Source organism: Physcomitrium patens, chromosome 26, assembly GCF_059467195.1.
Source record: "Physcomitrium patens ecotype Gransden chromosome 26, ASM5946719v1, whole genome shotgun sequence".
Classification (NCBI taxonomy): domain Eukaryota; kingdom Viridiplantae; phylum Streptophyta; class Bryopsida; order Funariales; family Funariaceae; genus Physcomitrium; species Physcomitrium patens.
Window position 1 is genome coordinate 10,485,439 of NC_143435.1, and position 22,753 is coordinate 10,508,191.

At 37.9% G+C, this 22,753-nt stretch overlaps 1 protein-coding gene and 3 long non-coding RNA genes across 23 annotated transcripts; 3 read left to right on the forward strand and 1 right to left on the reverse strand.

The window, feature by feature from the left end:
* Positions 1 to 1,338: 1,338 nt before the first annotated feature.
* Positions 1,339 to 2,622, forward strand: LOC149986235 (uncharacterized). Its single transcript, XR_016501199.1, has 2 exons — positions 1,339 to 1,793; positions 2,301 to 2,622. It is a non-coding gene; the product is annotated as an uncharacterized LOC149986235 (long non-coding RNA).
* Positions 2,623 to 6,293: 3,671 nt separating this feature from the next.
* On the forward strand, positions 6,294 to 10,662 carry LOC112277732 (B2 protein). 19 transcript variants are annotated; one of them, XM_090248017.1, is made up of 9 exons: positions 6,294 to 6,409; positions 6,713 to 6,844; positions 7,048 to 7,404; positions 7,783 to 7,855; positions 8,087 to 8,747; positions 9,115 to 9,215; positions 9,613 to 9,696; positions 9,887 to 9,997; positions 10,278 to 10,662. In XM_090248017.1, the coding sequence occupies exons 5-9, from the start codon at positions 8,576 to 8,578 to the stop codon at positions 10,320 to 10,322; spliced, it is 513 nt and encodes a 170-aa protein (XP_090104143.1). In that variant the 5' UTR covers positions 6,294 to 6,409; positions 6,713 to 6,844; positions 7,048 to 7,404; positions 7,783 to 7,855; positions 8,087 to 8,575; the 3' UTR covers positions 10,323 to 10,662. The 19 variants fall into 19 exon arrangements, with proteins under 19 accessions (XP_090104143.1, XP_090104145.1, XP_090104147.1 ...); XM_090248019.1 differs by having other exon boundaries at positions 8,090 to 8,747; XM_090248021.1 differs by having other exon boundaries at positions 7,783 to 7,798.
* A 4,099-nt stretch (positions 10,663 to 14,761) lies between these two features.
* On the reverse strand, positions 14,762 to 15,878 carry LOC112277848 (uncharacterized). Its single transcript, XR_002968515.2, has 2 exons — positions 15,740 to 15,878; positions 14,762 to 15,619 (listed from the first exon to the last, which is right to left on the reverse strand). It is a non-coding gene; the product is annotated as an uncharacterized LOC112277848 (long non-coding RNA).
* Positions 15,613 to 18,604, forward strand: LOC141044977 (uncharacterized). Of its 2 annotated transcripts, XR_016501232.1 has the most exons (4): positions 15,613 to 16,760; positions 17,148 to 17,244; positions 17,571 to 17,687; positions 18,041 to 18,604. It is a non-coding gene; the product is annotated as an uncharacterized LOC141044977 (long non-coding RNA). The 2 variants fall into 2 exon arrangements; XR_012216823.2 differs by having other exon boundaries at positions 17,571 to 18,604.
* Positions 18,605 to 22,753: the final 4,149 nt, after the last annotated feature.

Here is a 22,753-nt window from a genome sequence, read left to right on the forward strand (position 1 = left end):
GGTTTCAAAAAAAAAAAAAAAATTAAAATGACATGTGTGGTTTTTTTGAAAAATGCATTTGGTTTTAACAAATTATTTATTTGCCTAATATATTAGGATACAAATAGATTGCTTAATCTTGTAGAAAATAACTATCCTTCTTCCTAATACCATAAGGCAAAATAAAAATAAATAAATAAATTTTAAAGATTGTATAATTTATAATAAGTGTTTACTGCTTGAAAGATTTTCAATGGTAGAAAGCTTTCCATGTGCTTTGAATGATTTGGACCCTTTTAAATTTTATAAAGAGTTAAATAGTGTGGATAAGTAAGGGTCCTAATTTTGATATTTCTATCCAAAGATGACTAAAAATTAATTAAATAGAGCTACAATATCTCCAAAATAATTAATGTCATAGCAAAGAGATAAGCAAGCAATTTTGCTCAATATATAATATTAAAATATTTTAAACTTAGAAATCTAATGTTTCAATAATGTGATAGATGTGAATCAAAAAATAAAATATTAAATACATATTTACTATATTGAGGCATACCATATATACAATTGGTAAAAAATAACATTTATTAAAATTTTGTAGGTGTCTTAAGTAAAAGTCATATAACATACAAAAAATTCTTAAATACTAACATACACACATATGAAAAATAAAAACCTAATAATTTTATTTTTTTATTTTTTTATGTCATAATCAGTAAAGTTTCAACTAAACTGATTTGTTAAGTTTATTTTCTGCCTGAATTTTCTAAACGTAAAACACCTATCAACTGTTTGTTTGTTTGTTTGTTTGTTTTCTTTTATATTACATCCACTACACACACTTATAGAAGTATGGCAACAATAAGATTCCCAGTGAAAAGATAAAGTGGAAGTCACAAGCAAGTCCACTCCTGAAACAGCAACAACATTGAATGAATGGTAGCATAAGAAGAAGAATCAACAACATTCCTGACACAAATTGAATGCTCTCATTCATTCATATATTCATTCATGAAAAAATCCTTCATTTATGATCAGAAAATAAAAGTATTGCCATGCTGAAGCCACCATGCATTAAAAAATATGGGAATGAAGCAAGCAAGCAATCACGCAAAATGAAGGTGGGTTTCTGAATGAAGTGTCTTTTTTTTTTTTTCTTTTTTTTTTTTTTTACCTTCCTCCCTTCCCTTTCCCTGTGCATTAAATGAGAATGAGAAGTAGAATGAGAGGCCATTGTCATTGATGCTGCAAGGTTCACGTTTCTGGAGTTGTAATTAATGGGAAAAGGAGAGAGTGCGAGAGAGAGATATAGAGTGGCAGCGATGTGGCCCTGCAGCAACTCCAGGTTCGATCTCTATCTCACCAGGTTTAGCAATGATCCATCTATCCCAGTACTGTAGCAGTGTTGTACAGTGCAGTGCAGTGATTTATTTGGCAAACACACACCCACACACACACACACACACACTCTCTCCGGTTCCCTTTGGAATATCTCCAAATGAATTGCGTGATGTTGTTGTTGTTGTTGTGGTGCCCCCACCTCGGTGCTGATTGATATTTGCTTTGCTCAGTCTGTGTGGCGTGTTGGCCATGATCAGATCTCGCCTGACCATTCAGATAGTGTGCCAGATATCGGCAGTGGTTGCCAGTGCTGCTGCTGCTGCTGCTGCAGTTGTCGCATTGTCAACAGTCTATCCGGAGGATGGCAACTTTTGGGTCCGGATTCATGCTAGAGCTTAACAGCACTCCCATGTACTGTTGAAGTGGAGTTACATCGGTGCCACCAGTTGTGTGGGAACGACTTCCTCGAGGTTCGACATCTTCTGAGCTTGAATCTTGTGCTGTGCACGTTGTGTTGAACACACACACTGTGTGGTGCAGAAGCATGCGGAGCCGAGCAGACACATGAGCTCCGCAGTACAGCAATCTACTGCACAGCTCCTTTTTAACTGGCATCGCTTTGTAATTAAAAACACCAAAACCACTCGGTTGCAGTGCATTGAGAACTTGGATTCGTTGCCTTCTGCCATCTTCATATGACAACGCTGCATATTCTCTGTCGTGGAGAGAGTTGCTTCGCGCATTGTGACAAACTCGGTGTTGCTAGTGACTATCTCTTTCTCATTCACTTTGGTTTCATGAGCTGGGATCAATGTTGGGGTCAGATGAAGAGGAGGATGTTTGAACTGGTTTCAAGGTTCAGCTTCCAGTCAAGCGTGCAGTCAACCTCGCTGCTGCTGCTACTGCAGGCATATTATTCTGGAAGATTTGCAGCACAGAGAGATTTATTTGTAATATGTGTGTGTGTGTGTGTGCAGCAGTTAATCATCACCCCACTACTTCTATCATTTCACGAGGCCTGGGATTGAGGAGGATGTCGTATTGTTGTTGACCCCAATCCCTGAATGGAGTGTGGGTTGCAACTTTTGCTATGAGTATCAAAAGAAGTGCCTCTTTTACAACATAACTTTCTCCTCGAAAACTGGAAGGAATGGTAGCATGTAACATTACTCAGTCTTATCATTTATGTATACGTTAAATAACATAACATAACACAAGTAAGCATTACTTAAGTTGTAATTTAACACGTTCTTCACTTACATTCTATCACTGTTTTATTTTAAAATTTTATCTTTTACACTTTTTGCACCTCTCACATACACACACACACACACACAGACATTAAAAAAACATTTATGTGTATTTATAGATTGGTTTTTGTTTTTGTTTTTTTCTTCTTCACAAAATATTTGAATCACAAACTTATAATACTTTTTGATACTCTTCTATCCAATCAAAATTACCATCACCATTATCATGCATTTTTTTATTTTATTTTCTGATTTTGATTATACAACTTGTTATTGAAAATTGAAACATTGTTTCAGAACATTTTAATTGTGATTGTGCAACAGAATCATAAGAATGCTACCTTCGATTCTCTATAAATATTTACTCAGAAAAAAAAAAACTGAGGGCGTGCATTTGACCGTTGCTGTTAGTGACCTTTTTATTGTACTTATTTATTTGTAATTTCATAAAAGAGATATTTACTTCAGATGTCATACACTTCAAAATACACAAACACTTTCTATGCAAAGACCAACTATTCAAGTTTTCGTATTGTGAGATCGCAAATGAATCTTGATTTACAAGTCAATATGAATACAAACTTGTCAACACTATTTAAAGTTTAGTTTACAAGAACTTGGTTGTGTAGAATAACCAAGAATTTGCAAGCAAGGAATCAAATCCCACATTGAAGCATCCATGAGTGATGTGGATGTGATTACTGACATGCAAGCAAGCAAACAAGCAAGCATTCATGGATGCTTCAATGTGGGACTTGTTCCGGCACTAACTCAGTCAGAGAGAGAGAGATCAGGATGAAATGAACTTTGAAATAGAGGGAGGAGAAGAAGAGAAGGCAGAGGAAGAGAAGAAGGAAGGAGGGGGGGGGGGTGATTGGGGGGTGCACATGATTATGACACGACGACCGAAAATATTGAGGAGTGCAGGAGGAAGGAGGAAGCTGCTTCTGGATGAATGCACCCCCCCAGCAACCCAACCCCCCACTCATGGATGAATGCGCTCTTTCATTCATTCTTCTGCCACTTGGGCTGGGCTGAGCAGGGGCAGCGCAGCAGAGATAGGGGGCAGGTGGCCCAGGAGAGCATGCATGCCTCCCATGTGCCTCCGTGAAGCCCATAGAGCCTCTTTGGGCGGGGGCAGTCAGGAAAGATCAGTGGTGGTGGTAGTAGTAGCTCTGCTCACAGTCCTGTGATCAAACCATCCCCGGACACTTCTTTCGCTTCTTTTTCTTTTCTTTTCTTTCATCCACGGCTGCCATTCCCTCCACCCTTCCATGGACAAAGAGTCAGCAATCCATATATAACTACAGAAACCAGACTACAGAGAGAGAGGGGGAGATGAAATAACGACAGGTAGAGAACCCCACTCCCCCTCCCTCCCTTTGTTGTTACGAAGGAAGGAAAGAAAAGGAAAGTAGTGCAGGGGGGAGGTGCAGATCCAATTCCGTGCTTTGTGAAAGAATTTGGTGGGTGGTCAGTGTCCTGCTCTGTCTGACGGGCAGGAAGGCAGGGGCAGGGGCAGAGCAGAGCCAGGAGGGGAAGAAAAGTGCTGATCACACGAAGAGGTACCACCACCACCACCCCTTGGCAGCAGGAGGAGGAGGAGGAGGATGCAGAGGATGGATGAATACATGGATGTATGTATGGATGAATGAATGGTACCTCCCTCCCTCCTTCCCTACCCTCTCTCTCACTCACAGAGGATGAAATGAAATGAAATGAAATGAGAGCATAGCACAGCAAAGGGGAGGAACTGAAGAGAATTAGCTTCTCTTCTCTTATGGCCCCTGGATATAATTTGGTAGTCCTGTACTACTACTTACTACTACTGGACCCCCCCCAAGGAGCATCATGGGATTCAACCACTGATGCCTGCCTGCCCTCATCCATCCACCCATCCCAACACCCACTCATTCATCCAACTGAGGCTCTTCCAGGGTAGATGAATTTGTCACGTTGTTGGAATTAACACTCCTTTTTCTCTTATTTCTAATTAACTATTATTGTTACCATTAGGTCTTCCATGCACATCAGATTATTTTCCTTTCTCCTCACCTTTTGAGGGTTGGATTAACATGTCTTAGAATTCTACAATCAAAATACAAGTTGGGCCGTAATCATTTGGTGATCATCAACTGTTCATACCCTCTATATATAATTTATAAACTTTTTTTACTTTTATTTATTGATTTTTCACTCGCTTTGTTTCTGAACCTACACTTAATACAGCAAAAGAAAAGAAAAGAAAAGACAGATTGAAAAATCTTCCTAATGAGTGAGATTGAAGAAATGAAGCCATTAATCCAACTTAAAGCCTTCCACGCCTTAACTTTGATCCTAATCATATCCATTACTCTCTAAATCATATGTACTATTTTTATCTTTTATCTTTTTCTTTTTCTCCCCTGTTGGTTCATTAAAGAGCACAACTCAAAGTAATGTTTTAGGTGCCGGTAACCAAATTCAGTGTCCTATTTTTCCAAAAATAGATTAAAGAACAAGGGATGGACAATGTACTGTGATTCCGGGCCTACTTTCATTCATCTAAGGATGAACGTGTGGGGTGCTTGGTCCATTCCTCAGTATTCCATATCCTGCAACACTCTCCACTTCAATCCAAAGGCCAAACTCTACCAAAGAAGCATCTACTACCGTGATTTGTGGGTGGTATTTTCATTCATGTGGTCTTCTTTTCTGTTTTTTTACAAAAAATTCCAGTTAAACCTTTTTCATATATTTTCAATGTATTTTTATATATAAAAGGAGATGAAATCAAGTGCACATGCCCGAGGTTACACAATATTTGGATGAACGCGGGGGGAACGACTGAATGCATCCATCGTAGCCGCGGTGAGGAAGACCGCTCGAGATGGCCGAAAATTAGCGCCAAAACTGATGCAAACTTGAAATCCATCGCGGGGGAATGGAATGGAATGGCCATGGCAATAGTTTTGGCCATGGCCAAACAATTTTCACGGTACTCACTCACCAGCCTCACAAGCAAACGCAAGAGTCGAAAATACTCGTCCGCCTCGCTTGCCTCTACAACTCAATGTGCAATTGCAATCACGGCTGGTGTCATGGATGCGGACTCGGTACCGATTCATATGAGCTTCGTGAGGTTATGAAGGGTGTTTTCCGTGAGGGGGAAGACGCGGACGCGAGAGAGAGAGAGGGGAATTCAGTCAATGGCGCATGGAATGGGGCTTGACAGTGGTGGATATTGCGGGATTCAATGCAATGGGAGTGATCTTTGCTTCTTGCGGTGATCACATTCTTGCGAGGCTCATAAATTCTTGTCTGTGGGGGCCATCATGGAAGATTGCGAGTCCTGGAATAGTCCTGAGACGGTTCTGATGGTGGTGAGCATTATTGGGACTGCTGTCTGTGCAGTCAGGCGCGGAATGATGGTGTGGTGGTACTTGGCATGCAGGCTGCAACTTGATCCAGTGATCACTGTGTGTGTGACTGTCTGGTTGTCTGTATATCTGTCGGTCTGAGCCGTATCTGCATGTGTCCTACTGGCTTCCTTGAGCCTTTCGATCGGACGAGAACTGCCGTGACTGCTCTGCTGCATGTACTGACGTCGTACGAGCGAGCATGATGCGAGAGGTTCACGTCGACGCTGCTGTGTACTGGTAGTTTATGCTGGGAGCCTGGGCAATTCGGACCAGTATAGATAGCCTGGCGGTTGAAGGTCTCCCCCTGGAAGCCCCGCTCAGATGGTGAGGTCGATGATTACACTTGCTTCGTCATGGCCGTGTGGAGGGGAGCGACGTATTCTTCAGTGGATTGAGTGCGGAGCCTACTTTGCGTCTCAGAAAGAGATGCCAAAGGTATATGTTCTCTCTCGCTCTCACCCCCCTCCCTCCTCCTCCTCCTCCTCTCTCCCTCTCTCTCTCTCTCTCTCTCTCTCCCTCTGTCGCAATTGGGCCCCGTCCAGCGTTGAAATGAACAACAAGCTTAATCGTAGCAATCGAGGTAATGGATTACACCGTTCGTACCTTCCGGAAGGAACCTCTGGCTATTTCGAAAAATTCGTGATTGTCACTTGCTTGTTTTGAATGTCACTATGCCAGAATGATGTGTGATGCCTGTCACGTGCTGACATTGCTTGCACCAATTCTTTCCTCGTACAGTTCTCGTTTTGCATGTCAAATCTGGTTCACACGAAATGGGAGTGAAAGTTTCAGGGCAGAAGAAAGGAAAGGAACATCTTCGACACGATTTCTGTTAATAGTTACGTATGCTTCAACTTCCTGAAATAAGTGGTTCGTGTCCTCAACTTGTTCAACGGTCAATCGAGACCAACCTAGGAAACTGGGAGTTTCGATAGCCAATTCAAATTCCAATGCGTATAGTGGCATGAGCAGCGGCGCATTGAGTAAGGTCGCGCTCCTACGTGTCTTAGCTAGCTGATCTTTCTACAAGAAAATTAACTGGCTTATCAAGAGTATTCTTGTTTAACGTGCAGCTGACCTTAATTTCAATTACGGAGTATTTTTCGATCGGAATGACTAGTCAGATTCTCTGCCGCTGCACCTAAGCATCCATTTCACAGTGTTGTTACAATTCCACAGTCCATAGTAAATGACGAATTCCACTATACGATGAAGCTGGAAGTCTTATTAGACTATTCCAAGGATTCAGCTTGGTCTGGCACAGGTTGAGAGCACGAGCCAGAAGAATAGATCAGAGAAATACCTCGGAATTTTTGCAATTAAATGCTTCATCGCAGGTCATCCCAAAGGTAGTCCTGAGCGCCTTGCTCATGGGGTTGACCTGAAGAAGAGAGGACTAGCAGCATTTTGCACAGTGTGTGTTTCTGAAGGTATCCGTAAGGAAATTCTTGAACTTTTGTCGCCAGTCGAGGTTGTAGTCTTCATGTCACCAAGAGTAATATGTCTAGATATATGAGCAAGAAAAAATTTCCCCCGCACTAATCTTTTGACTATGATTGTGCTGCACTTGCCAGTAGAGTCAACTTTTTCTCCTTAAACAATCATCGTGATTGTTTCTGTTACAAATTTTATGTGTAAAACCACGGAGTTCTGGTTTCCCTTTTTATTTTCCTTCATTTTCTAGCACGTGCTGCCGAACTAGTTCATTCCTTGGTATTGTCATTTGAGTCGCTCTTGAATTTGAAATGTTTTGATTAAGTCTTTTCTTTTGCATCCTATGATCAAACTCTAAAAAATGAAAGGTGTAGGTCGTAATTGGTGCAGGTAATGGGGCATGACACAGACCACGTTTAAAATGAAACGCAACCGTTGGCCGTCAATGTACCTTCACCAACCGAAAGAATTATCTGTGCGGAGTTGCAACCATGCAGAGTAGCGGGTTTTAGAGGGCACTAGAGGTTCTGAGAAACCCTGTAGCACGTAATGTCAATTCCCAATCTTAGCTGCAATTAGTCATCGTGAGCAGAAGTCATTACTCTGATAAGACCGTAAATGCATCAATTCAGCGCTGTTATCAAAATTACTACTGGCTGACACAACTCCTTGTATCAGTAGAACAGGTTGTTTCATCACGAGCAGCCGCTTTGGTTCGCACTATTGAATCAAACCTCCAATTGCGATCTCAAGGGTGTTGGTTGACTTCCGAAATCTCAGTCGATCACACAAGTTACCCTTCCATTCGGAACCGCTGGCTAGCACATACTATCTCTGGCTTTTGGACAGTGTGAGGGGGTTGGTAGACTACTCCACAACAGAGGAGATAAACAGTGTGCTATCCTCCACGGACCACAATTGGCCTCTCCCCTCAGCGGAAGAGACCTGGGTTTTTTTTCAGCAGAGTCCTCCATATGCAACGATCGAAGTCAGCGTGGTGCCTTCGTGGTTCATCAAGGTAAACAGGACTTGAAACGAAATGTTGGAGAATGCCACTGGGGGTGTAATCAAGCATGGGGAGGTCTCCACAAACCATCTATTGCTGGTGACGAAAAAGATCCCTCTGAACAAACCCAAGCAGCTAGCGGTGGAAAACAAGACGCATCCATGACAGGGGTGTTCAATGGAAACACCCCTCTTCAGATCACAGTAAATCCTGACAAGCGATTTAAATCGCTACCACCTGCAGAGATCCTTCCAAGGAACACAACCTTGGGAGGCTACATATTTGTGTGCAACAATGACACCATGCAAGAGGACCTGAAGAGACAACTCTTTGGTATGGTCAATTCGTGGAATCCTTTTTTTTTGTTTTTTTGTTTTTTGTTTATATATATATATATATATATACATATATTCAACAAAGTAGCATGCCTTGAGCAAATTTTCCGTATGAAGCTTAGTGAAGACGAAGGAGAGCTCCAGGTTTTTCTGACAGGAGCTTTTCAAGTCGAGTCTTATGAACATCTGCACTGATAGCACGTTTGGACACACACTGCATCTATATTATATTTGGAAAGCGAGGCAAGACCTTCTGGAAGCAGCAACAATTAGTGATTTAAATTATATAAATCTAAATAGAATCATGGAAAACTACAGTGAACATGAGCTAACATCTTAACTGTACTTGGTTCCTTAATTGGCAGGGCTACCGCAACGATACCGTGACTCTGTCCGCACTATACAGCCTGGGCTGCCCCTTTTTCTATACAACTATACAACGCATCAGCTTCACGGCATCTACGAGGTAAGATCGATTTGAGAGTTGTTTAACTTGAAAATAATATAAAAAAAACTAAAAGATGCATTTGCTACGACGCGTAATACTTCTTCAATCTTGAACTCGAGTAATCTAAATTCAGTGTCATTCATGTCCCGGCCAAATTGTCTTTGGTCATTTTTTCATCATCACAACGTCCGCATCATATTATCTACTGAGTCACATACTAAAATTAGACTTATAAGAACCTACTAAAGGTGACGGGTGGTTGGTGGGTTAACGAAATGCGAAGATAATGATTCAATATTGCATTGTTCAAAGAGATGATACATGACAGAGCAGTAGTTACCGCATTTGCTACGCGCTTCGAATGTAAAGAAGATGAAATTATGATACAATCTCATGAGAAACAGTGTCTGATTAGGCTGCAAGCTTTGGAGGCTCCAACATAGATCCAACAGCTTGGGAAGACAAGAAGTGCCGCGGAGAATCAAGATTTCCTGCACAGGTTTTTGCTCCTCATCTTTCTATTATATTCTTACTGCAGTTGCAAAGTTAGGGGAAGGTATGTCATGAATCATGTCTTCTTGTGGTCTCTTGAAATGCTGAGTGCCTCAACCTCTCCAGATGGTCGACAATCACCAGAGTCGCATTTTGAACTGCCATTGGAATAATGTTTCTTCGTGTGTGGGGATCAGGTGCGGATCCGAGTTCGCAAGCAGTGCAAACCCCTAGAGGAGGACTCCTTCAGGCCCATACTGCACCATTATGATGGACCTAAGTTTCGTCTCCAGCTTTCTATTCCCGAGGTAATTGATTCTGTACGAGTCTTTTTCAATAACAGTAGGTGTAACACTCTTCAGTAGTATGGAAACAGCAGTATTCAGGACCCCACTTATATTCTCCACTACAGTTTTTTTTTCCTACGAAATAACCTTAACTCATTCCAACATTTCCAAGTTTTTCAACTCGTGGTTCAACATACTTTCCATGACTGGACTTTCAGTTACCAATGGCCAGTAAAGTAGGCATTGTTCTTTTCCATGCACGGCGTTTCTCATGTGTCTTGTGGTTTTTGCGCCATGACAGGCTGTCGAACTGTTGGATTTGTTCATGGAAAATGAACTACCGTGAGATTGGTAGCTGTTGTCTGGGACTCGGAGAGCACATTTGAGTCCAGTTTCACACGGTGTAAGTGGAGGATTTTTAAGTACGGAAATATCGTGTTTCCTGTGTTTTGATAGGAATAGGAATATGGGTCGATATCATACTCTCCATCAGAAAGGAATAATACAATTTTGGTGTATGATCTGAGGGAAATGATATTACCCAAATTGGTTACATACAAGGAAGGACGTGTAGGCCTTGAAGGCCTAGTTTTGAAGGCCTGCGAAAGTTGTGACCTGAGCTCATACAGTATCATTTTAAAAGGGTTGCGGTTACGATTTGTTATAAAACATCTTGTTCTCAGTTTTGTTTTGGTGTTGAGTTTTGACATTTCACATATCGGTTGTGAGCAAAGTGAAATGGTGTGACCACTGGCGGATCCAAGATTGCGCCATGATTGCTGGTCCTAAATGATGTTACTGAATCTTGAGTATCTCCACTTCCAATCTGTGCTCTTCAAAATGTGTCCAAGTGACAGAAGCGCAATCGGTGGCTTGAATCAAGTTTCTATTTTTTTCTTCCAATTCTAGAACTTATAGAGCATTAATGGTCCATCTGTCAAATTTCAAGCAGGTCAATTTCACAACCCATGCATATGATTGGATTTTCTACTTTTTCTTTTTCTTTTTCCCTTTCTATCTCACCTCGATGTCGGTAGCTGCCAATGAATTATTGAAACTGAAAGTTACAGTAGTTGAATGTTAATCCTAACACAATTTCTGCAGATTTCTAATCAACATAAGCAACATTTTGGCAGTTCGACTATATGCTGCGGTGTAAAACAAAGTTCAAGCACGATGACAGGAAATGAAGTGTCTGCTTTATCGATGTGCCACACGGAATGCATCATTCTAATTTGAACCCAGTGACAGGAACTCATCTTGCGACAACGATAAATCAAATGTGTGTGTAGAACGTTCTGTTTTATTATTATTATTATTATTATTAATTTTTTCTTTTAACCACGATGAATAGTGGAAACTGCGCTCAGAACTTTTTGATGAGCGGGCAACATTAGTGGTGATCTCAGTTGCCTTTCAGTTGCATCTTCATGTGCTACGTAACAATTTCATGAGCTTTCAGAATTTCCTCGTATACACGGCTGCCAGAAAACAGCACAAATATCTCGGAAATCGGCACATGATTCGTGTCGTAGCTGCAGTTTATTCCATAAAACGCCTGAGCTTGAGACAAACTGCAACAAGCATCCTCCCACTGTAACCACGCAGCCAGTTCTAGTATTATTATATTGGTTAATCACAAACTGTAATCGACGTGGTACAATCGAAACCCCGATTGTGCAGGGGGGTTGAAAGGAGAAGCAACATAGAGAGTGACGCGGGCCGATCGTCTCGGGAGCCACAAAATTTGTGGTTTCACTGTAGTGGTGCCGCCTCCAGCAACAATCAATCAGAGTGCAGAGAATCATACAACAAGTGGGGCCATGGGAGTGATGCTACCCAGTAATTCCAACCATGTTTGTGGATCCACCCACGAAGGGTTGTTGTCGCCTGTGTGTTACAGTCCCACAGCTTCGATTGAGGGGGAGGAACAAGTAACGGCTCATGGCCACAGTCAAACTAGGAACATCATCATCGGCTACCCCAAAACCAAAGCCAGCACCAACTAAGCATGGATAAGAATCTGGCTTCAGATTTAGTATTGCTTCGCCCTACTTCGCCAAACTCAAAGCAAAACCTATTATTAGAACCCCACTGCCAAATGTCCAACGCAGGAGAGTTTCACAGATTGACTTTCAAGGTTGGCACAGAAGGAGATCCGAGCATGACTCCATCTCGGTGGGCATCGTGACCCATCCCCCCCAAAAAAACTTAGATTTTCACTCTCTTTACGTCTCGACAGAACCGGAGCACCCTTTTGTTTACTCTTCTTTTCACAGAAATCGGGAGTGCATTGCGTTGAAAGCAAATATATATTTTGCTGCTGGAAGTAGTGTATACCAACCCATGGGGCTACTTCTTCTTCTTCCCCAATTGGGTGAACTCCACTGAAACCGCGCACCAAAATGGATCAAATCCATGTCATGAAAACGCGTTTATTTTTATTTTTATTTTTGTATTTCTTTTTAAGAAAAAGAAGAAGAAAAAGGTGCAATAGTACACGAGATATGGAGTGCTTGACTGGTTTCAGTTCGATATTTGTGGGGGTTGAATGTGTTCGATCTACTGCATGTGTCCAAACCCATAGAGGGAGGCTACCACTGTGCAGTGATCCAAATACTGTAACCAGTAAAAAAAACGACGGTTCCCTCGGCGCTATCGGCAAAGTGATCCAGCACGGGCAGCCGCCTTTTGGCCGGCCACAAGACTCCACGCTTGTCACCATAACTCCTGATTACACACACTCTCTCTCATACACACACACACACTCACTCACACTTACAAAATCAAACAAACAAACTCACACAACAGGAATGTTCGTGCTGAGCCACCCAATCATCCCACTGGGTCGGTTGTCGCTCCACAGTAGCTGGTCTGGTGGAGTCAGTCCTGTGGAGTCAGTCTTGTGATGGCACCGCTTTTTCTTTTTTTTTCCAGCTTCAGACTTCCACCATATCTCAGTCCACCCCCACAACTTGGAATCTCGAATCCAGACCCCGTGAAACTCACACACTCTGGCCATGAACACAACCTGATCGACAACAACGTCCACAACGCCCACTAAACGTCCTTAAAACGGCGATGAAACTCTCACTGTCTTTGGCAGAATGGCTGTTGTTTCCATTGTCTTCAAAACCTGCAGCTCCCATGATTCCATTTCAGAGCCTAGTTTCAAAAGCATTTTTGGTGAAGTACTAGACCCACAGGTCTGGTCCTTCAATTCCTGCAGGAAATCCCACCATTTCTCACGCCGAACATGGCCTATAGACCCTCCAGTTTTTTAATACAAAATTAGTGATTATTTTTAGGCGATTTAATCCTTTTTCAGTAGGTTTTGTTGTTTCTCTTCCCCAAGTGCTTGTGGGTACTTGAGGGTCTTTAAAGTCTCACTTAGGAGATACTGCCAAGTGTGTTTTGTACTTCAACCATTCAATCTAGTTGGTGTTCTATCTTTGTTGTTGTTTTTGTTGTGATGGTTCAACTCTGGTACAACTAACCAACCTTGTTGGTTGAATGCGCCCATTGTTTTATTGTTATTATTGATTGAGAGACTTGATGGTCATTTGGGTATTGGGTTCTCTTTTTTGGGGTTGAATTTGTGCATTTTCCAGATACCAAGTTTAAAATGGATACTATATTGTGCACTATTTATGCTTCATTTAAGGCTCGTATGTTGTGTCAAATAGGTTTGAATTGTGCTAGAAAGATGATTTATTTTGTGAAAAATCATATAATTACATTTCTCACATTATTTTCATAATTCAAGATAAAAATATATTAAAGAGATACAAAAGAAACTTGAAATCTCAGATTGCAGGTCCATTGGAATACCATACAATACAAGTCAATGAATTTTCAATTGTCTATGTAAACAAACAATAAATTTATTGAAGTATACAATAGTGACTAGATATGTTTTGGGCAATACATCAAGGGCGTACTCATTTAGGTAAGGAAAGATGTTGCAACTATTTCTAACTTTTTTGTGTTTCTTTATCACTCATTCACTCACTCAAATAGAAGTTGTGCATGACACCAGCAGCAGCCCCCATTGAATTCCCTAGAACAGACTCCTTAAGTGACTCATTCATTGCAAAAGGAAGTGTGTGTTTCAACAGAAGCAGCAGACAAATCCCTGCAGAATCATTCAGAAAAGAGTGGGGGAGAGATGAGTGGTGTGCAAAAGCCATGCAAAACCTCCACTGAAATAAATAAATAAATCTATATATAGATATATATATATATATATATATGTGTGTGTGTGTGTGTGTGTGCTACTACTATTGATCAACTCCAACACTCTGCTGCACAATAGAAATGATGGGTGCCAGTAGCACAGCCACAGCAGCAGCCATGACCCAGCCCAGCCAAGCCAGTGAGGGAGTGAGTGAGTGCCCCGCAGCCAGTCAGTCTTCTTAGAAAGAGTAAGAGAGAGTCTGTGAGGGAGAGAGAGTGTGCAAGTTTGTGTGAGTCGTGTGTGTGAGAGTGAGAGAGAGAAGAGAGAAGAGGGTGTGGGTGTGTCAGTGAGTGAATGAGTCAGTCAGTCCAGTGAGTCAGTGAGTTTCGAGATTTTTTTTCTTCTTATTGTTGTTGTTGTGTTGTGTTGGGTTTGGTTGTGTGTATTTTGTGGGGCTGGCAGAGATGCATGGGATACTCAAGTGGGGGCTCCTCTGCCATTTCTTCTACTCCCCCTTTTCTCCACTCCCTCAGACCCACTTCCACTGCTCCACTTTTGAACTCAACACACAGTCCCAGAAAAATTCCAACAACAACAACATAAGGGGATTTTGGTTGCAAATAAACTCAACTCCCCTTCTCTCTTGTATTAAAATTCAATAATAAAATAGAGGATTAGAAGGAAGCTAAACAGAGCTGAGATGATGGGACAATGCCTGCAGTTTCTGAACTGGGTGATCTAATACTTTAACTGCAAGCTTTCCTCACACCACACTTCTTCTTCCTCTGCTGCTGCTGCTTATAATTGTTGTTGTGTGTTATTACATTGAATGAGTAGTAGTGTTAATATTATAATATACTAAAGAAAGATAGAAAGAGCAAAGTGGGGTGGGGGAGACACTTGATTGGGAGCCTGGACTCCAGTTCTCTCCCCCCCATTGAAATTGAAATTGTGTTTTTCCAGGCTGACATTCACAGTCCCTTCTCCATGATTCCACCATATCACACACTGATTATTGTAATTCTCTCCTTTTACAAAAAATGAACAAATAAAAAAATGACTTGCTGGGTCTTTCTCCATCTCTGGCTCTGTACCTCCCAACCCATCCTGGCAAAGCAGCCTTTTTGAGGGAGAGGGAGGCAGTGTACCCGAGAAGAAAGCCTGAAGGGGGATCATATTAAAAAACAGAAGGACCATCAAATGGGAGAGAGCCTTGTTATTTGTTGTCATGCCCTGTTTTCCCCCATTTCTCTTTCGTCTTCTTTGTGTCTTCTTCTCACCCTCCTGCCATACATACAATTGTAGTAGCCAGGGGCTGCTACTCACCTGCTGACAGAGCCATCCCAATGGTAGTGGGTCCAATCCCCACCATGCCCCACTTCATCTGCAGCGCAGTACCACTTGCTCACTCTCTCACACACTCTCTGTTTGCCAAGTCTGCAAGGCAATGGCATTCTGGTGCCCTCCTGTAACTTTTCAGAAGCTGTGTTACTTTCACTGTCTTGTAGAGAATCAATCGGAAATACAAGTACATGAAGAATTTTTTTAAACTTACAGCAGAAAAAAAAAAGAGGGAGCTTAACAACCCCACAAATAAATGTGTATGTGTGCACTTTGTTGTCGCCTGCTTTGCAGGTTTTGATGGCCTGGTGCTTGTCGCAGCTTGTGTCATCAGCCCAAGCTCTGAATGGACCATCATCATCACCATCCCCACTTCATAATACCTCTATGGCAAAGAAAAAAAAAACAAAGAAAAAAGTCCCCCACCGGCCCCTCCTCTGTTGTTAGGGTTCCCTTTCTATGAATGAATGCAAGTGGGGGGAGATGTTAGAGAGAAGTGGATTTGGTGAATGAACTTTTGAGAATTAGAGAGAAAAAAAGGGGAAATCTTCCACCTGCATCGTTAGGGTTCTTTTTCACATAAATGCAAGGAGGTGTTTGAAGGGAATGGATTGGTGAATGAACCTTTGAGAAGTTGAGAGAAAAGGAGAAGTCCTCAACCAGTACATGTCCTTGAGAATGTAACGAGCAGAAATATTCAAGATGGAAGAAGAAGCCACTACAATGAAGAAAAATCATTGTATGTTGGTAAGAGGAGGTACAAGAGGAGAGTTTGACACGCTACATACACCCCATTGTATGTATTGTGTCCTTTTTTTCTGTTACTTTTTCTTTGGTTTTCTACTCTATCTTCTAAACTCCACTCTCTAACTATATTGAATCGATGCATTTGAAGAACTACTTGGACATGTGATGGTTGTGGAAAATCAGATTTTTTAAAAGAAAAAAAAAGAAAAAAAAGAAAGAAAGATCATTCAACTAGTATCTTTTGACAACACCCATTGTATCTCCTTAACTGAAGGTCGTTGATTATTATTACACACTGGACATGAGTTACGGAGGAATTTTAGAAAATTGTGTTTGACAAAACGGTCTCAACAAGGATCCAAGAGCATGCAATGGATGGACTATGGGATAATTAGATACTCTTGCGAAGTGGGCGGGCAGGACGGTGAAGTCCCGGTGAAGCAAAATCCCGCATGATCTCCCATGCACTAAGAATGGAAATGGCACCCTTCTTCCCCACGAGGCTTTGGTGCCCAAACCGTAAACACTACAACACCCTTCTTCTTCTTCTTCTTCTTCTTCTTTTCTTTATTTTAAAATGAAAGGTAAAAAGGACTACAAAGAATCAACTTTGTACATGGGATCCATTTGCAGAGCTTGATTAGAGGGCCAATTAGAGGGGATGAAGGGTGCAACAATCCTCCTCCTCTCCCCATAGCCAAACATATTTCCTAATAAATACTATAGTATGCACTTTTATTTAACAAGGCAAGGGAGCCACAGCTAACAATGCTAAAGAGTACTATTGTTTGTGTTCTACACACACCCACATCCCCCCATTCCTTTATCACACTCCCTTTCTTTATAGCAGTGCTTCATCCTGACAAGTCGTGTTGCATAATTCTTATCAAAATTGGCTTCTTCCAGTTGCCATTCCCATGGGGGTATCTGAGATCTTGACTTCATAAAGACAAAACAAACAAATGAATCATTTAATGAAGGAAAGAAACAAAGAAAAAACAAGGTGTGCCTGTCCTCTTCAGAGAGCATTGCATAATAGACTGTTTATTTGTTTGTTTGTTTTATTTCTTAATCCATTTCTCACTATCATAGTTATTGTTGTTGTTCTCTTTCTTTTGTTTGAATGTTATTGTTGGTTTCCGTGAGTTGGCTTTTGTATGTTGGAAAGGAAGCCAATGACAGGTGCGGGGATTATGTGGTATACTAATCTTGTGCCCTAATCAATCATCTGGAAACTGCACATTCTCCCCCCTTGTCTGTGTGTGTGTGTGTCTGAATGTTGTTGATATTTTTATTAAAGCAATAAAGCCCTTCTGTGGCATCTGGCAGAAACCCTGAGAATTTATTGTGAGGAATCCTACAAAAATGAATTAAAATGTTTTTTTTTCGTGCACCAAGCCCTGCAGCTGTTGAGGAGGGTGCGCAAAATATTATACACTTGTCCAGGTGGGGTTTTATTAATTAATTTGTATATATGATTGGTTTAAGTTCCTTGCTGTAGTGATGTAAGGCAGGTGCACACCTTTGTCCTTGTAAAGTGATGAGACAAACTGAGGTGGTTTCCATTCCAAGGCATTGCGTGTTTTAGGTCAATAAGGATGTAAATCACACATGGATCACCACAAAACAACATCATCAACAATCATACATGTATATATAGATAGATAGATAGATCATTAGAATAGTAATAGACTCAAATAATAACAAACTTGCTATGTTTGCACCATTCATATCACTACATCTGTCTATTAGTGTATGGGTGCAATTTTTTTAATTCTTTTGAAGTCTTGGCTTAATAGGAAACCTGCCCTTAAAGCCATGTGACTTCTATCATAAGAAATTTGGTTGCAAGCAGCTTCCTTGCCCACAAAAGAAGACCATTTTATGTGGAAGATGACAAGATATTGAATTGATCTTGTGCATTTTGAAATAATATTGTGTATTTTATTTGTTCTATAACAAACATGTATTATTATTATTTCAAAATGATTTTTTTATATCATTTTAAAGAATTAAAAAAATTGAAATATTGTGAGGAGTTCAAATAGGTCTTTGTTGGAAAAATACATGGTACAGAAATACTAATAAAATTTACAAGCAGCATAAAAATTTTAAAAAAATCTTGGAAAATTTACTACAAGTGTATTTTAAAAGAAGTGTTCATATTGCATATTAGGCTCTATATCCAACTTAAAACGTGAAGATTTCTTCAACCTGTTGTAAACGAAACTGACATTAAACAAAGCTGGCATTGTGAATGCTTGCACATACTTATCACAACAAAAGCATTGTAAAGCTTTGAATTCAAGTAAATAAATGCAATTCGCATTTGGAAATAATAATGTATATTTGTTAGAGTGTTACATTTTTTTCAATCTTAGTTAAATATAAGTTTGATTACAAACAACAAATAAATAAATAAGTATTAACTAAAAATATATATACTTCATGTTTTATAATAATCTGGGAACATTGTATTTTTAGATTTGAAAGATTACTACTTTCTTTATAAACATTAGATTGAATTCTAGAAATAAAATTCAATCAAATGGTTACAGAAATTTATGAGTTCTTCAAAAAGAAATTGGTTCTCATGTAATTCAAAGCATAAGAATTGCCACATTTTGATATATATATATATACATATATACACAAATGCACATAAACATCACATGAAGATAAATTTTACATTTAAAAAAATACAAAAAATAATTAAGAGAATTCATTGATTGGCCTTAAAATTTTGCACTTATGTGGTAATTATATTGTGCGTACAAGTGCATCAAGTCACGATTGGATAGGATTTCCTTGTTATTCCTTTCCTTTTTTTTTCATTTTTTCATTTTTACGTCTTCCAAACCCTTTTTGTCATTTTGGTCATACAAAAAGGAGAGCATCATTTGGCACTGACATTCTTAAACAGAAGGATTCTTCCTACTGAAAAAGGCAACAAACCCCCTTTTTTTGACCATTGGATGCATGTTATATTTTATTTCTTTTTTGTATGTGTTTTGGTCATATTGGCAAAATTAGTAGGATCCTCGAATCTTGACAATTTGCGTTGCATTCTACAACATACTTGGTGCAACTTTCTAATTTCAAGCATTGATTGTCTGCTAAAATTCTTATGTTTTAAAATGTCAACATGATAGTATCTCTCATTGAGACAAATTCAAATGTGTGTTAAAACATGTGACACTGATCTACATGTAGGATCTTATGTCCATGTAAATTTCTACTTCTAAAAGTGTTAAGATAATTTCAAAAAAGTTACGCATTTTTTCTCATCAGTCATTAAACAAAATTTTAATGGACTTGTCTTCAATTATGGAGAATCAGTAGTTGGATCTTTTTGAATATTCTTACTTTGAAAATAAAAATAAAAATGAAAATATTTTTTTTGAGAATTTTGAAGAGGACAGAAGTATTTCTTTGAGTACAATAAATTAAAATTTGATGCTTAAAAAAACATGCTTGAAATTTGATTTTTATATTTTAATTTAAAGTTGAGTTTCAAAGGTGATTTTTAAGCACAGATGATTTGTAGAATCTACAATTATCAGGTTTTCGTGGATAAAGACATGGGTTTTAGATGCTATTAGTGAATGTCTACATAAATTTAAGTTTATTTCAAAATCCATGATTTGAAATTGATAAAGTTTTTAGGAATGCTGAAGATCAAATCTAGTATTTCTTATTGCTGAGATTAATTTCTAATAGATATGATCGATCAAATAAATATCATGATTTAAAAATTACAAAATATTTATTTGGAAATGAAAATTCAAAAATATATTATAAAACATTTCATATAACCAAGTTTTTTAAAAACCACACTAATAAATTATAAAAATATTCTACCATTTGTAACAGAAGTAATAAAAGAAAATATTATTTGAATTTTTTTACAATCAAGTGCTAAAAATAAAATTTTAGAACGTAAATAAAATCAATATTTGTATTTTGAATCCAAAGTATTTAAACATCAAGTTGTACTGATTAAAGGAAGTGTTATGAATGTATTGGTAAAGTAGTAATTTGGGTTATAGATGATGTTTATAAAATTGATATTTCAGACCCGTTAAATGTTTTTTGTAGAAGTAATATTAAGCTATTTTATAAATAATTCACATAATTTTAAAGATATAAAGTAACAAATTGAGATTCCTTGATTATGGATAAATCGCAAGAGTGGTATAAAATCTGATTAATTTCAAGTGTTAAATCTAAAATTATTATTTATAAAAAAATTAATATTGTTATCAAAATAATGAAATTAATCTAATAATTTTTCTCTATAATTATATGAAAATAATTTCACAACCTACAATACTTCTACTATTCAAGAAAAATAAAAATATGATAACTTTTAAAAAAATTATACCAAGTTGTACTTGATTGAATTCACACAGGGCATAACAATTTACTAAATTAATTTATTACTCCTATTTATATTGCACATATGTTAATAGATTCTTCGAAATAAAATTATTTCAATGTCTACAAAAATTCTGCATCATTTATTTTTTCGTCATTGACAGAGGCTGTACCAATTTAAAATAATTGGCAATCTAATAAATAAGTTTATTTATTTTTAAATAGATACTGCTATCCAAATCTAAAAATTTCTACCTTATAAATTGTCTGGCTAAGTTTTATTAGTTTTCATAATAGTCATTCAAAATTCAACATCAAGCTACTCACAAAAATTAAAATATTTACGCATTAAACTGAGTTGTATGATTTTTTTATTTTTTTATTTATGAAAAATTATAATCAATATTTAATTTAAAAAATAAAAAGAATAAAAAGAATCATAAATTTTACCAAGATATTTTACAACTTAATAGTACATAATTGAAATTCACAAAATCTGTGTTTTGTTTATTACACAGTCTTATTAATGTCTTTATTTGAGATGTAGGATTTTAATATTCTAAATTTAAGTGTAAAGAACTAAGTTGTTTTATTTACGAATTAAAAAGAGTTTTAAATTATCACTTGATGTTAGTTTTAATATACTCAAGTATTAATGACTTAGTAAATAATTATATTTAAATATTTTAAAATAATTATAATTGGATGTATTTAGTATATTTCTCTACATAAAATATATTTTTTTATTTAATTTATCTTATAATAGGGTTTATATTAAAATGATATAAATATATATTAAAATAAATATTACAAAAGTTCAGAATTCAAAAAATAAGAATCATAGTTGTATTTTTAAATTTTAAAAATATAAAAAGTATTAAAATAACACAAAAGGATATATATATATATATATATATATATATACAGAACTATTTTTTATGGACATGATGTTATATTGTATATTAGATTTTTAAAAATACACTTTCTTCATTTAAAAGTGAAACAGTTCAAGGCAATAAAATTTTGTTTATTTAAAAGTATATTCATATTCTATTTCATCAAACCAAATGAAATTAAGATGTTGTATTGTTTAGCACTAAAGTTTAACTGCTATGGTATAGTATTAATTCTTGTACAAAGATTTCTTATATTTCACATTTTTAAAATTATCACTTACTGATTTAAATAAATCCAAAATGTTAATGGAATCAGTATTTACCAGGTTTATTAATTTTCAATTAATAAACTTTTAATCGTAGTTTTATATTTATTAAAAAACTGAAGGAACACTGGTTCAGTAAAAACTAAACATTACTGTACAAATTCACTTTTTAAAGAAAAATAATAATAAATCATAAATTTTACTTTATTCTATGTAATCATATGGAATATTATTTATTCAAGTCAAGATTCACATGTACAATGAATTCATAAAACGACATCTTCAAAAAAAAAAGAAAAAAAAAGAAAAAACCTTAAAATAACATTGAACGAAAATTGAACTAATGGGCAGTGTACTAATTATTTTTTAAACTTAATTCTTCTGTTTTAAACCACTTTTTATAACCAAGTAAAACCTGTACACAAGAGCTTGTCCATGCCCCTATTTACTTTTTCCACAGAATTCTGTTGACCTTCCAAAACCAATTCTTGCCAAAAAAATCTTAAGACAGATACACAAACAGCATCCTGCAATCAAAAAATGTGGTAGTTACGATCATAAGATATATATATATATATATATATATATACATATTTTCATACATATTGTTATGGGTCAGCTAAACCCCCAAAAACCAAACCAACAACAATGGGGCATCAGAAAGTGGAGGAAAAGAATGCCTCCTTGAGTCCCCCTACAGCTCCACTTGCACCCCTATTCACTCACTCACTTGCACACACACACACACACAAACATATATATACACACACACATGATGATGATGAAGAAGAAGAAACAGCACCATAAGAAGAAGAAGAAGAATCATGCAATATCATCCAGGCACTTGGCACTTGGGCACACGTGGTATGAAGTGATAATTTATGAAGATCTTGTGCAGATTTGCATCATCAAGCTCAAGTTCAATGTCTACTACACACAGCAAGCAATGCTGATGGAATACACACACACACAC

Coding starts and splice junctions, on each gene's coding strand:
- LOC112277732 (XM_090248017.1), top strand. CDS start 8,576: ATGACAGGGGTGTTCAATGGAAACACCCCTCTTCAGATCACAGTAAAT. Junction 9,697..9,886: donor AATCAAGATTTCCTGCACAG/GTTTTTGCTCCT, acceptor TGTGGGGATCAG/GTGCGGATCCGAGTTCGCAA. Junction 9,998..10,277: donor TCCAGCTTTCTATTCCCGAG/GTAATTGATTCT, acceptor GCGCCATGACAG/GCTGTCGAACTGTTGGATTT.